The 14,384-nt window shown below is 42.4% G+C and overlaps 1 protein-coding gene across 1 annotated transcript; it reads left to right on the top strand.

The window, feature by feature from the left end:
• The first annotated feature begins 3,060 nt into the window (after positions 1–3,060).
• On the top strand, positions 3,061–13,936 carry IL10RA (interleukin 10 receptor subunit alpha). Its single transcript, XM_072155701.1, has 7 exons — positions 3,061–3,358; positions 7,734–7,854; positions 7,940–8,112; positions 8,662–8,831; positions 11,130–11,277; positions 11,922–12,046; positions 12,241–13,936. Exons 1-7 carry the CDS (start codon positions 3,280–3,282, stop codon positions 12,961–12,963), a joined length of 1,539 nt encoding a protein of 512 aa, XP_072011802.1. The 5' UTR covers positions 3,061–3,279; the 3' UTR covers positions 12,964–13,936.
• Positions 13,937–14,384: the final 448 nt, after the last annotated feature.

Below are 14,384 nucleotides of genomic sequence, written 5' to 3'. Positions count from 1 at the left end.
ATCCATTTTGAGTATAGGTCTTGCAGGCGGGTGAAGACTTCTCTTGGACTATCAGTGAGACAATACTTGAGCTCTCGGAACCTCTGTCTGTAGGTTTCCTCACTGACGTCATATCGCCTCAAAATAGTCTCTTTAACCAGGTCATAGTTATTAGCATCACGTATGTCCATGTGGCTATACGCCAGCTGGGCTTGTCCAGTAAGATATGGGGCTAATCTTACCACCCACTGTTCCTTAGGCCACTGACATGTGCTTGCAATCCTTTCGAATGTCGTCAAATATGCCTCAATATCATCTTGTGGAGTAAGTTTTGTCATATGAGGGTCTTTCCAAGGAGACACGGACACATGTGCAGGATGAGGAGGTGAAACAGCTTGCCGTTCCAATGTTAATGCCTGCAACAGTTCCCTCCAGCGTTCATCCTGACGTTGCAATTCTTCACGGTTTCTCCTGATCTCCTCCATTTGCCTTTTTTCTGCTTCAATCTGCTGCACAGTTAACCATTTCATCAGGTCAGCAATGTTCTCAGGTAAAGTCTTTTCAGGAGGTTTGGTGACACCTGGAGTTAATGAAGCAGCAGCAGCAGCTCCCTGGACCTCTGATTCCTCCTCTTTCTCTGCAGACGGCCTGATTTTAGATCTAGCACCTGGATTTTCCATCTTGCTGGACTTACTTGCAGAAACTCGCTTTACAGGCACAGTTTCTTTTGGTTTAATGCGCCAGGAACGAGTCTTGTACATAACACCTCTGTTTCTTTAAATAGGAGTACTTGGAGCAATACTCAAATGGAATCCCACTTCTGACACCATATGTGAGGCATAGGCTTTTCAATGCACAATCAGGCTTTGCTTGATGAAAATAATCCAAAGGAGTTTATTTTGAAAAGTCCATATATAACATAACAGGTTCAATAAACACCCGGCTCTTGTAGTTTCACAGACCAGCAGAAGGCAAAACACAAATCTCCACAATCATAATCCCCCAGATTGCTGGTCAGTGACACCTTTTATACAATTGACATACCCACAATTCTCTGCAGCTTCCCCTATAAAACACCAGAGCTGCTGCTGGCCTGCCTCTTATAAGGTCAGAGCAGACCCACCATGCTGCAGGTAAGTAGAACATAACATTTATTACATAATTTTACATTGTAACAGCACATTCCCTGGTTTTGGTACACAGCTCCCAGGTGGTGATACTAGACAGAAGAGAATAGAGCATTAGGTGGCCGGCCTAATGAGAGAAGTAGAATAAGAAATCATTCACACAGAAGTTACCAACCAGGAAACTAATGTACCACAACCAGAGTTACAGAAAACCAGTTTTTAATACTATAAAAAAACATGCGTCTTCTTCACAGTCACAAGATCAGCACTTACATGCCCCGGGAGGAAGATGGTGAACTCCGGCAGACCTTGGCGCAGCAGCGACACCTGCTGGATATCGGGCGCACGGACCTTAGTGAATCCCGGCAGACCCGAATCGGCGTTGGACAAAGCGCAGCAGGATCGTGACTGGACCGGGTAAGTAAATGTGCCCCTCTGTGTTTGCGTGGGTTTCCTCTGGGTCCTCCGGTTTCCTCACACAATTCAAAACATACTGGTAGGTTGATTAGATTGTGAGCCCCATTGGGGACAGGGACTTATTTGGAAAGCTCTGTGCAGCGCTGCGTAATCTGTGTGCGATATATAAATAAAGAATTATTATTATTATCCTCCCTAGAAAATAGACTTTAGCAGTCCTTTTTTTATATTGGGTTGTCAGTAGTGAGACTCCCATTTTTGTAAAAGCCTTTGCCCACTACAGGGTCCTCTGGGATTCTGGTCCAGTCTGACTCTGGTTTCCAGGCTTGGTGAGCAAGTCTTAGGAACAATATTTTAATGTTCATCTATGAGATCTGACAGATACTTACGTTTGGTGGGGGTCCTAGTGGATACCAAAAATGAGGGTCCATTGTACTCTGAAAAGAGTAGACCAACTGGCCACACACAAGCAAATGGCTCTCCTATCCTATTATACACTTATTCCATACTTTAATAAGTTCAAGAAAGTTAAGATTTGGGGTATATACAATAATTATCTCTTGTATAATCTCCCTGTAGGATTCAGGACCTGTATTTTCTGACGCCGCTTCATAAACTGCTGTATGCTCACACCTGCATCCTCAGTCTTTGCAGCGCAGTAAGGGTTAATCAGTACAGAACCTGATGATGTGTCTTCACCTGGAATGCGCAGGAAGCATCTCCGAAAGATACAGAGACAGTGGAATTGTTAACCTGTAACCCCCCTCCCCCCCCCCTTCTCAGCTCATAGTGCAATGAAATCTCTTCATGGAGATTCTGTATAAAGTATATACTATATCCTGATACATGATGTGCGAATAGTCACGATAGACTAGTTATAAGACATGACTCTGACTTACTAGGGATGAACATTTACTTATCCCAACTCACTCTTGATGAACCATGCATTGTCCATATTTTTATGGTGATTTTGCATTCTGTACTTTGTAATCTTTAGGGCATTGGGGGTAACTTCCAGGGTAGATGGAAAAACACATGGGTTCATACATAGGGAGCAGCTAGTGATGAAGGTGGAATTACTTATCTTGACTAAATTTAAGAACTGCAACCATTTACCCTGTTAAGAGTGGTCCATTTGGGGTCAATAGCAGGCAGAGGTGAACCAATCCTTAGGCGAGCTGAGCCTCTTGCCTCAGACAGCGCCGACTGATGCAATATGGTGGTACAAGATTAGGGGTGCAACCATCTGCTAAAAAGCAAAGCTTGACATGTAAAAATAGTGTTTCTTATTACCAGATGTCAGCATGGGTGTGACACACTGCATGGAGAACCCACATACTAAAAAAAATAACCTGATATATTACTACTGGATGGGGTGTAGGGGGCGCCATTTAATAGTTGGCATAGAGTTAAGGTTCACCCCTGATAGCATGTACCCAATTCCAACATGGCAGAACAATAACTGTGTTTTTTTTTGTACTTTTGTAGCTTCATCTAGTTTATTATAGAACAAAATCATAGCCGCACCACCCACATACAGTAAAAGATCCTCTGGCACACTGTACATCTTCCACTATGTAAGTGATTGTGTAGCATTTTTTGTTTTTTTCAGGAGGCTCTTACAAATCTCCCCGGTATTTCCTTGCGTGGGACTTGTGGACACCTCCTCCAAGGCGTGGAGGACAATGAGGAAGTATCAGGACGGATAAGTTTGACTTTTGAGCATTGTATGACTAAGCAATGAGAATTAGTCTCTATGGCAAAGCTGTGTCTCTCCGTGCTGGGCTGTGTGCCATTTCTGAGTGTCGCCGCGTGTCTACTGTCACTAAGAGAAGGTAATTACAAGATGATTTCCTAAATATGCAGATTTACTTCTTATCTGTTATGAGTTTTTAAGGATTGATGGAAAGAACGAAGGATGAATGGGGAGATTATTATTGTACCTATGACCAATTTTATGTTATTACTCCTTGTAGATAATAGGTTTGTTGTTTTGTAGCCCTGGGATCCTGGATTATAATCTGACCAAAGGCAAAATCTATATGGATATTGCAGAGGTAAAACTTTATGATACCGGACCTCAATTCTAAATCTTTACCAAAACCCCCAATTATAATAAATTATTATATAATTCTCTTGACATGGGAAATAAACACCTTATACCCCATGACAAATCCTATGCACCTCTAAAATTACACCCCAGGGGTGTATATGCTCTAGTCAATGTTGCTTGGATTCCTATTGTTTGATTTATTTATTTTCCACACTATACATAAAGAAATATTTGGATTGTAGGAACAGGGACCTATACAAGTGATGAATCTACAGCATATATAAATGTCATGTATACATGTGTACAATTTATAATCGAAATTTTAGCAACTCATATAGTGACCTAAATTATTTACCATATAGAAGAGTATGAGGGTGGACAAATCGGAAACCATTGAACTCATAGGATCTACTATATTGAAGGGTGTAATGATGAACACATGAGAAACCAATAAATGCATAGTATCCATATGAAGAGGGGTAAAAATTTACCCATAATATCTACCATTTGGATGGTTCTAATGGTGAACACATCCGATACTAATGAATCCATAGTATATACCACATGGGAAGGTGTAAGGGTGAACCCAGTAGAAAAAAATTAACCTATAGGGGTCATTTATTATGGCCTTTCAAACGGAAAACTTGCGTTGTTGTTTTTTTCCTCTCTGCACCTCTTGCGCCTAAATTTATGAAGTGCAGGCGCCATAATATTGGTGTTTTCTGATGCTCTCTACTTGTTTTATTTTTGGGCGAAAAATGTTTCCACCGTTTGTAAATCCATCAGTTTTCTTTCATTTCTATTTTTTGGTCACACTTCATTGTGGCCCCTCATAGTATATACCATTTGGATGGTTCTAATGGTGAACACAATAGATACTAATGAACCCACAGTATATACCACTTGGGAAGGTGTAAGGGTGAACATATCAGAAACCATTGATCCCATAGTATCTACCATTTGGATGGTTGTAATGGTGGACACATCAGATACTAATGAACACATAGGGGCAGATTTACTTACCCGGTCCATTCACGATCCAGCGGCGCGTTCTCTGAGGAGGATTCGGGTTCTGCCGGGATTCACTAGGTGTCCTCCGACGTCCACCAGGTGTCGCTGCTGCACTGAAGTTCATCGGAATGCACTGAAGTTTACCGTCCTATCGTGGGTGCAGGTAAGCGTGTGTCAAGCAATACTTTTTTTTTTTAAATGCGGCGGTTTTTCTGAATCCGTCGGGTTTTCGTAAGTCCACGCCCCCCCGATTTCCGACACGTACATGCCGGCAATTCAGGGAAAATCGGCGCAAATCGGAAATTTGCGGATAACCCGTTGGAAAAACGTGATTCGGGCCATTAGTAAATGACCCCCATAGTATATACCACTTGGGGAAGGTGTAAGGGTGAACATACCAGAAACCATTGATCCCATAGTATCTACCATTTGGATGGTTGTAATGCTGAACACATCAGATACCAATCAACCCATAGTATTTAATATATGGCAGGGTGTAATGGTGAAGACATGAGAAACCAATAAACCCAGTGAAGGGAGCACTGGTAAACAAATGAGACACCAATGAATCCCTACCATATGGAAAGGTGTAATGGTGTACGAGACATCCATACATTTCTACAATAAGGAAGGGTGTAATATAAAAAAAAAACGGATCCCATTGAACCTATAGCATGTACCATAAAGAATGGTGTAATGGTGAACACATGAGAAACCAATGAACCCCGTAGACCATATAATAGGGTGTAATGGTGAACACATCAGAAACCAGTGAGTATCACTCATATGATTTCATATGTTAGGATAGTACAATGATGGAAAACCCCCGACAGGATTATTGACGTATGGCCACAACTTCCCTAATATAGCCTGAGAACGCGGAGGGGAAGTTATCAGTATACTACTTCATTGCTGATTTTGCATACTATGGTTAAATTGAGTCTGATATTACCGCGGAAATTAGGCAAATCCTTATAACTTTCCTCCATGACATTAGTAATACTGTATGTTGATAAACTTTACTTTTCCAGCGTCAAAAATACCCTACTCATGTCTCACAGACAACTTGTGCTCATTTCCTTTGTACACATTGAAGGTTTCTGTTGCAGCTTCCGTACTATAGCACTTATGGGAACTTACTGTAAAGCTGTGCAATGTCGACGTTGTTCCTGTTTAACGTAGGAATGGAATAATGATGTAAGGAGGGGTTAAAGAAGGCTGAACGGGAAACATTTTTACTTTTTGTAATAAAAGCTCAGAATAGTAAAAAAAGAGTAAAAGAAGCAATATTCATGTCACCGATCCCTTGGCTTTCCCTGCCCAGTGCTCCCCCCCTGGCCTCAACTTCCTGTTCCCTCTCATCCAATCCCTGGCTGAATCGGGTCACCTCTGATTGGTATTTGTCGATGGACTAGTGGAGACCCTGTCACCGTCTGAACAGGTGAAATCTGGATTCTTGTAGTGAATATTAATTCATTTTATTTTTGTATACCGATTCCAAGAAATCCATTCATACATGATATTAATATTTGTCTTTTTGCATTACTCAGTAGATTTCAGTAGTATTAATGCAAAACCAAATAGATCAGTGTGGGTTACAGTGATGGGACCCAAATGGATCACGAAAACAGAGGTCTGTTGCACCCCCTTTGTTTCCTGAGATGAACAGAGCAGCTGGTCGCGCATGCGCCGGCTTCCCTAATCATCTCTATGGTGCTGACGGAGATAGCCGAACGCGGAATTAAGCAATTTCTGTCATCAGCATAGAGAAGAATAGAGCAACTGGTGCATGCGCAACCGGCTGCTCTCTTCATCTACAGCTAAAACAGAGGGTACAATCAGTGCCGGTGCCAGCACTGGGCATACCTGGGCAATTGCCAGGGCCCAGAGATACTGGGGGCCTACATAAGGCTGTACATAAGGAATCCATGGGGGAGAGGGGCTGTAATGACTCCATAGGGTGTGAGAGGTGTTTATATATAATAACCATGAGGGGGCTGTTTGTGGTGATAATTTTGGAAACAGGAGACTGTTTTAGTTTCTGAATTTTTAATGCCGCCATGTGAGTTCACTGCAAAGGGGCCCACTGAGATTCTTTTGCCCAGGGGCCTACTGAAACCTGGAGCCGACCCTGGGTACAACAGAGCCCTGCTCTTGTGATCCGTCAGGGTCTGTGGATTGGGGCTGACTTCTACATTATGTCAATGGAGAACCCCTTTAATTGTACTTTCACAAAGCAATAACTTTTGTGATGTCCAGAAGGTTACTTATTTCTAGAAGGTTATATGGTTTCCTCTTCAGAAGTCTGTGATTGTTCTCTTCTCTCTCTGTGCAGTTTATCTCTGCGAGTCTGTAGGATGTGTAGAAAAAAGATACAGGGCAGTTTCATAGAGGGGAGGGACTGCTGCAACCTGCTCACTCTGGAAGGAGGAGGAGATCATGTGAGGCAAGCCTTTATTTTCTGTGCAGCACTGTGGGGCAAATGGGCTCCCCTGGTCCCTACCGGTCCCTCCATCTCAATGTGTAACTCTGCAGAATTTTCTGTAGGTATTGCCCAGACCATGCAGTGGCCATATATCCAGTCTGACCATAGGTCTAATGACCAAAACTAATAGCATAATGGCTATGATCAATCAGTGGTTTCTTCAATTCAAGTGAATGGGACAGAGCTACAATGTGTTAGTTGCAGGTGCTTTAGAGAAAATAGTTTTTGACTAGGGCTTTTCCCTGGAAAATGTATCCCGATAACGGTATAATACAAAAGATTATGCTTCTATTGCTGTTAGCAAATAGGAGACGTTTGCAAATACATGAATCTTTCCATTGGGTTGTATAGGTGTCTTGAAAGCCACCAAGGCTGCTCACTCATGGTATAGGTGATAAGTGAATGGTAGGGGCCCTACAATTGAGAACCTCACTGATTACAGGTACAGGATCCCTTGTTCCTTGTTTGAATGGTACATTAGCACTTTCTTGAATCTGCCAAAAGGGTACAGCACCAACCAAGTCCAATTCCATGAGACATAGGGGTCCCAGAGGAGCCTCAAAAATATATTTTACTAGGAGATGATGAAACTATGAAGACTCGATATTCTAATGATAAAATTAATTAAAATTAAAAAAATATATATATGTTTTTTTTACAGGTGAAAATGTAACATCTCCCACCCATGTCTCCTTCCAATCGAAATTTTGCACCCACATTTTAGTTTGGGACCATGACAGAACCAACAATGATGGCATCTTGTATGAAGTTCAGTATGCAAGGTAAGAGACGGCCAGCATGGAAAAGTAATCACATGCATATTCCTCGAATCAAGGATGAAAACATAATCTTAATATTATGTTCCAGTTATGGCTCCAGCTGGGTCTCTGTCTCACATTGTCACCATATAAGCCATAAATCATGTGATCTCACCTTGGAGACTTTGCCCCAAAACCTTGGATATTTGGGAAGGGTCAGGAGTGTTCTTGGAAACCAGACATCAAAGTGGACTCGATCAACACGATATACATTTAAAGAAGGTAATTGCCCTTGATTTTGGTCTTTTTATAACTTATTGTCAAATACTTCCTGTACAACGTGCTAAGCAATGGTAAAAGGTAAATTACCTAATATTCTGCCCCCCACACGTACAGATTAGAGAAAAAGTGGCCAATCCCTTTAATGGTGGCTTTCCAGGTGCATTGAAGGGATGATATATTCTTTGTTATCTAGGGTAGTTAATGGTTTTAGGTGGTTTAGAGTTAACACTCCTGATGAGTAAGGGGGTGGTCTAGGGTACATCAAAGGGCAACAAAGTAACATCCTTTGTAACATCCATTTATGGTAGAATAACTTGGGTATACGGCAGCTCCCCAGATGGTCTAAATCGGTGAGGGAATTAAAATTACTACCTTGTCAACAAGTTGCACCACTTTCCAGATAAAGTAGAAGAAAAGACATGATAAATGTGGCGCGCAACATTTACACTAATTTTTTAGCTGCCATTAGGTGAGAATTGTAGTGAATTTATTTAGTAAATCCACCCCTTTCAAATAATGTAACATACTAATCATATGATTTTCCCACAGTTATCCTCCCCCCGCCATCTGTAATGGTTGATGTGAATGGCTCCTCAGTACGTGTAAAACTCTCTCTACCCAAGATCACAAAGGGCAACATAACCTGCGCATACAAGGAAATATTCCCATATAACCGCTTATATAAAGTACAGATCCGGAGAGCCAAAGATAATCACATGGTAAGATTCGGCAAATTGTTGTGTGCTCAAAATATATCAGATATGTTTGCATTTAGTCCATGTTCCAAGAACACTGATGAATATATACACTCACCGGCCACTTTATTAGGTACACCATGCTAGTAACAGGTTGGACCCCCTTTTGCCTTCAGAACTGCCTCAATTCTTCGTGGCATAGTTTCAACAAGGTGCTGGAAGCTCCTCAGAGATTTTGGTCCATATTGACATGATGGCATCACACAGTTGCCGCAGATTTGTCGGCTGCACATCCATGATGCGAATCTCCCGTTCCACCACATCCCAAAGATGCTCTATTGGATTGAGATCTGGTGACTGTGGAGGCCATTTGAGTACAGTGACCTCATTGTCATGTTCAAGAAACCAGTCTGAGATGATTCCAGCTTTATGACATGGCGCATTATCCTGCTGAAAGTAGCCATCAGATGTTACAGGGTACATTGTGCTCATAAAGGGATGGACATGGTCAGCAACAATACTCAGGTAGGCTGTGGCATTGCAACGATGCTCAATTGGTACCAAGGGGCCCAAAGAGTGGCAAGAAAATATTCCCCACACCATGACACCACCACCACCAGCCTGAACCGTTGATACAAGGCAGGATGGATCCATGCTTTCATGTTGTTGACGCCAAATTCTGACCCTACCATCCGAATGTCGCAGCAGAATTCTTCTACTGTCCAATTTCGATGAGCTTGTGCAAATTGTAGCCTCAGTTTCCTGTTCTTAGCTGAAAGGAGTGGCACCCAGTGTGGTCTTCTGCTGCTGTAGCCCATCTGCCACAAAGTTCGACGTACTGTGCGTTCAGAGATGCTCTTCTGCCTACCTTGGTTGTAACGGGTGGCGATTTGAGTCACTGTTGCCTTTCTATCAGCTCGAACCAGTCTGCCCATTCTCCTCTGACCTCTGGCATCAACAAGGCATTTCTGCCCACAGAACTGCCGCTCACTGGATGTTTTTTCTTTTTCGGACCATTCTCTGTAAACTCTAGAGATGGTTGTGCGTGAAAATCCCAGTAGATCAGCAGTTTCTGAAATACTCAGAGCAGCCCTTCTGGCACCAACAACCATGCCACGTTCAAAGGCACTCAAATCCCCTTTCTTCCCCATACTGATGATCGGTTTGAACTGCAGGAGATTGTCTTGACCATGTCTACATGCCTAAATGTACTGAGTTGCCGCCATGTGATTGGCTGATTAGAAATTAAGTGTTAACGAGCAGTTGGACAGGTGTACCTAATAAAGTGGCCGGTGAGTGTATGTCAATTTTGTTTATATTGGCTGAAAATTCTACATATACTTTGAATGAAATGTTATAACTACCGTACATGATTGATGTGGATCCCGCTGACCGGCTTCCTGTCGTTGAGCAGGTGTTGAGTTATCCGCGCATGCGCTGCCACTCTCCATTCAAGTCTATGGGAGTAACCACGAAAGTTGAGCATGTAGCATAGAGCTAAAGCGCTCTCATAGACCTGAATGGAGAGTGGCCATGCATGCACAGCAGTCTCTCCATTCAGCCCAGAAAGAGGGCCAGATAAACCATAAATTTCCCTTTATTTGTGTACTGGTACATTGTACATGAAGTGCGTAGTTATCAAATATTAAGCAACACAGGCCATAAATATTTTGAAGTCTGATTGAAAGAAAAGGCAATATGGAGCTGATACCAATTTTGTAGCGCAAGTAATCTTTCATGTGCCGGGGCCTAAAGTTCATTCCACACCTACACAACCACCCATGCCGGATGTAGATTGATAGTCTTACCAAGTCCTGATCTACAGTCAAGTGTTAAGTCCTACCAACAGGCAGATAAAATACTTGTTGTAATACATTAGCAAGAAGTCAGACATACATAATAAAAACATACATATAAAAAAAACTTCAGTGTAGCTACAAAAAAGACAACATGAAAATGGTAGCTTACTGTCTACATTTATATCAGGTTGGCTTTGCTGCTTGGGCAGCAATCTGGATTCTTGCAGAGCTCATTCCAAAGCATGCTGAGCTGCCAACCAATCACAGTCTGTGATTCTGCAGGAAAGATAACAAAAGTTTCAACATAAAATAACAATTACTATAGCTATTACTTATCAAACCACGGGAAACTCCAGCCTTAAAGGTGTTAGAACTAACCAAAGCTAAATTTAGTGATGACCCGTTCTGCGGGACATTACATTAAAAGCACTGAAATATCCATACACCTTATGGTAGTCATATGTTGGGGAGCGAGTACTATGTGTTCATGCAGTTTCCAGCTTCTTAGTCTTGTTTTTATTAGTTTCAGCGTGTGGAGAGTGCGGAAAGTTTTAGTATTCAAGACCTTGCCGGGTCGAATGAGTACTGCCTGAGTGTTCAGCCAGCAATAGCATCGCGTCCAAACATTGGAGAACCATCTTCAGAAATCTGCATTTATCTCCCAGAACAAGGTAAGTCATTGGGGCAGATTTACTTACCCGGTTCTGTTGCAATTCCGCGGTGCGTTGTCCGACGAGGATTCGGGTCTGCCGTGATTCACTAAGCCTGTGCGCCTGAGTTCCTGCATTCGTCGCTTCTGCAGCCAGGTCCGTCGGAGTTCACCTGCTTCTTCCTGATTCATGTAAGTGCTGATCTTGCAACACAATTCCGTTTTTAAATTCAGCGGTTTGTCCAAATCCATCTGGTTGTCCGACGGCCACGCTCCCTGATTTCTGCCGCGTGCAAACCGGCGCCGCAATCCGATCACGTGCGCCAAAAACCAGGGGCAACTCGGCGCACAATGGACATATTCTGGAAACCTGACGGAATCACGGTCCCGCGGACCCTTAGTAAATGAGCCCCATTGTCCATGAACTTGATGGTATTTTTATTGTTCCAAAACACATCTTCCCTGCCAACGATGTAGGAGGAAGGAACAATAGGGAATGTTGGATTTCAACATCTATTTAATGGTTCCAAGGAGATGAAAACCTCCATAGATATCGGGAAGGACCTCTTTCTGAATTATATGATTATGACTTATTGTGCTGTCTCTAATGTCTATAACTTTCTGTACATCTACAATAGTGATCCATATCTGTCTATATCCTCACAGGGTTGTCAAGCACTACTCTTCTGATACTGGCTGTCTGCATCCTGTGCTTTCTGGTCCTACTGATCTGCGCCAATGTCTTCATCTGTCTATATATTCGTGGCGTTGTGAAGACCCCTAAGACACTGGTGAGTTGATCACAATTAAAACAATGCACCAGATAACCCGAGTTGAGAACTTAGGAATATCACACGCATTGTTGGGTGGTTAATACTTACTTAGTTGTAGACACCACCATATAGCTAATTCTTACAAGGAAGGATACTTCAATAAGAACAGAAAATACATTCATTATAACAATAATTCATTGTATTCTCTCCAGAAGTCTCTCATTCAAAGAAGTTGGTCCTGGATGGATAGACCTGCCTCTCCTGTTATTGAAGCCACCCTATGCTGGGAGACCATCTTGAAAGAACATCTGATGGGAGAGCCTCGAGATTCTCCAATGCGTAGCAGTGCTGACAGTGGGTTTGGGAGTCAACTCTTCATAAACAACATACTAAAACCTTCTCCGATGATCCTGGAGAGTTCTCCAGATCCAAGTGATGGAAGTAAGGTAACAGTAAATATAGACTTCCAAGAGAGTTCTGTACAAGAAGAAGGTCCAGATAGAGCTCTCCATGAAGAAGACAGTGGTATCAGCCTTTCTACAGGTTCTCCAACCCTCAAGCGTACCAGTAGCCATACAGATATCCCCTATAGAGGACATGCACAGAGTTATGGAGGGGAAACAAAGGCTAATGTGAGACTAGGATATCTAAAACAATTAGATCCAGAGAAGAAACCAAAATCCCTTGAAGACCAGGAACTGGAGAACACATGGCAGCCACAACTTAAAGACTACCTTTCCCAAAGAGTAGAAAACCTATGCAAGGACCTACAGGACTGTGATTTATTCCAAGAACCGTGGATTCAGGTCCCTGAAACATTACAAACAGCTATACCACTTACAGTAGCTTTTAGCCCTTTCAGTCGGGTGCTGTGGGATTTAGGAACCGGCGCACCATCTCTTGGGGATGTAGAGCTCCTAGACACAAGATCATGAGTTTCTTAAGGGAGATATGTTAGTGTTCTATGCAATGAGCACATTAACATGATGAGCAGAGGGTACAGTTGCATTGTGCCATAAAGGTCTGCTTCCTATAGGGATCAGTACTAAACTAAGTACATTATTGCTGGCAGCCAATTTTGCACTGGGGGCCAGCAATTTCAAGTGATGAGGTATAAGAATGACAGGGAATAATAGTCATATTCAGGGGGAGCTGAGCAGATTGTACGTAGTGTCCTATCTGCAGGAAGCTTGTTATAGGGCAGAAGGAGCACAGCAGAGTGTACACAGTGTCCTATCTGCATGCAGCATGTTATAGAGCAGGAGGAGCTGAGTAGATTGTACATAGAGTCCTATAGGCAGGCAGCATGTTATAGAGCTGGAGGAGCTGAGCAGATTGTAATAAGCTCCCTATCTATAAGAGGTGTGTTATAGAGAGGGAGAAACTGCATAGATTTCACGCCGTCTCCTATCTGTAAGAGATTTGTAATAACTTATCAATTATTGATCGAAATTTCTGCTCATTTAAGGATTAAGATTCCAGTGGGTGGTCTCAGTCACTGATTACCAGCATCCCCTCAATATGCATATGTATAGTGATACCTGTCATCGAACAGGACCGCCCACTGGACTCCTCATCCTAAAGGCCCAATTAGATACCAGATTTCACCTAAAGGGTTTCCCTTGAAGCTTTACTGTTGAGACAGCTATCATTATCAGAAATATACAAGACTGACAAGCCATGACTAGTATTGGTTCCTAAATCATTTCATGAAATAGATGATGTAAAAAATAATGTGAAAATGTGTCTGTGATGTTTTCCAAACCTCGGAAGGGTCATATAGTATCGTTTTTATAGACGCTGAACGCACGGTATATATTACCGGTCGACCAGTATTCCCTCGAGGTATTTCCCTCGACCAGTATTCACACTAGTATGTTTATATATTTATTTGTATATATGGTTGTTTTCATGTACAGGTGTGCATGTCATTCTTTTTGTATTAATAAATTATAGAAAAAAATCCTCTGGTCTTCAGTACAATATGATAAAATGATATTGGCAGTGCTAGGGATATAACATCATCGACGGATCATACAGAGTCACAACTTCCTGGGTAATTTAAAGGGCTTGTTCAGTTATCCTTAGTCTTGGGTTGGAGCAGTTCTATTCTCTATGTAGTCGATGACCCTGGTTACTGCATCTTGTAGTAACACAGCTCAGCCACTACTCAGAGAATGGAGCTGTTCTCCTGCCTCAGTTCCCACTTTTGATAGACTTCCTTTTTGTTGCGCCCATGCCCAGCCCATTGATGACCCATCCTTTGGCTAAGTTCCTGTCACACAGTTGGGGAGGTTTCTGAGGTAAACTGTTCTAGTTGCCTGTGGAATCCAATCAGAGCTCAGCTTTCATTTCC

The sequence above is a fragment of the Engystomops pustulosus genome, chromosome 6 (assembly GCF_040894005.1).
Source record: "Engystomops pustulosus chromosome 6, aEngPut4.maternal, whole genome shotgun sequence".
NCBI lineage: Eukaryota > Metazoa > Chordata > Amphibia > Anura > Leptodactylidae > Engystomops > Engystomops pustulosus.
This window is presented reverse-complemented; position numbering and strand designations above follow the sequence as displayed.

What these genes read in the sequence shown, in the direction of transcription:
- IL10RA (XM_072155701.1), top strand. Translation starts at nt 3,280, where the DNA reads ATGGCAAAGCTGTGTCTCTCCGTGCTGGGCTGTGTGCCATTTCTGAGT. An exon ending in TATGAAGTTCAGTATGCAAG is followed by an intron (nt 7,855 to 7,939) that starts GTAAGAGACGGC and finishes ATTATGTTCCAG; the next exon opens with TTATGGCTCCAGCTGGGTCT. An exon ending in GAGCCAAAGATAATCACATG is followed by an intron (nt 8,832 to 11,129) that starts GTAAGATTCGGC and finishes TGTTTTTATTAG; the next exon opens with TTTCAGCGTGTGGAGAGTGC.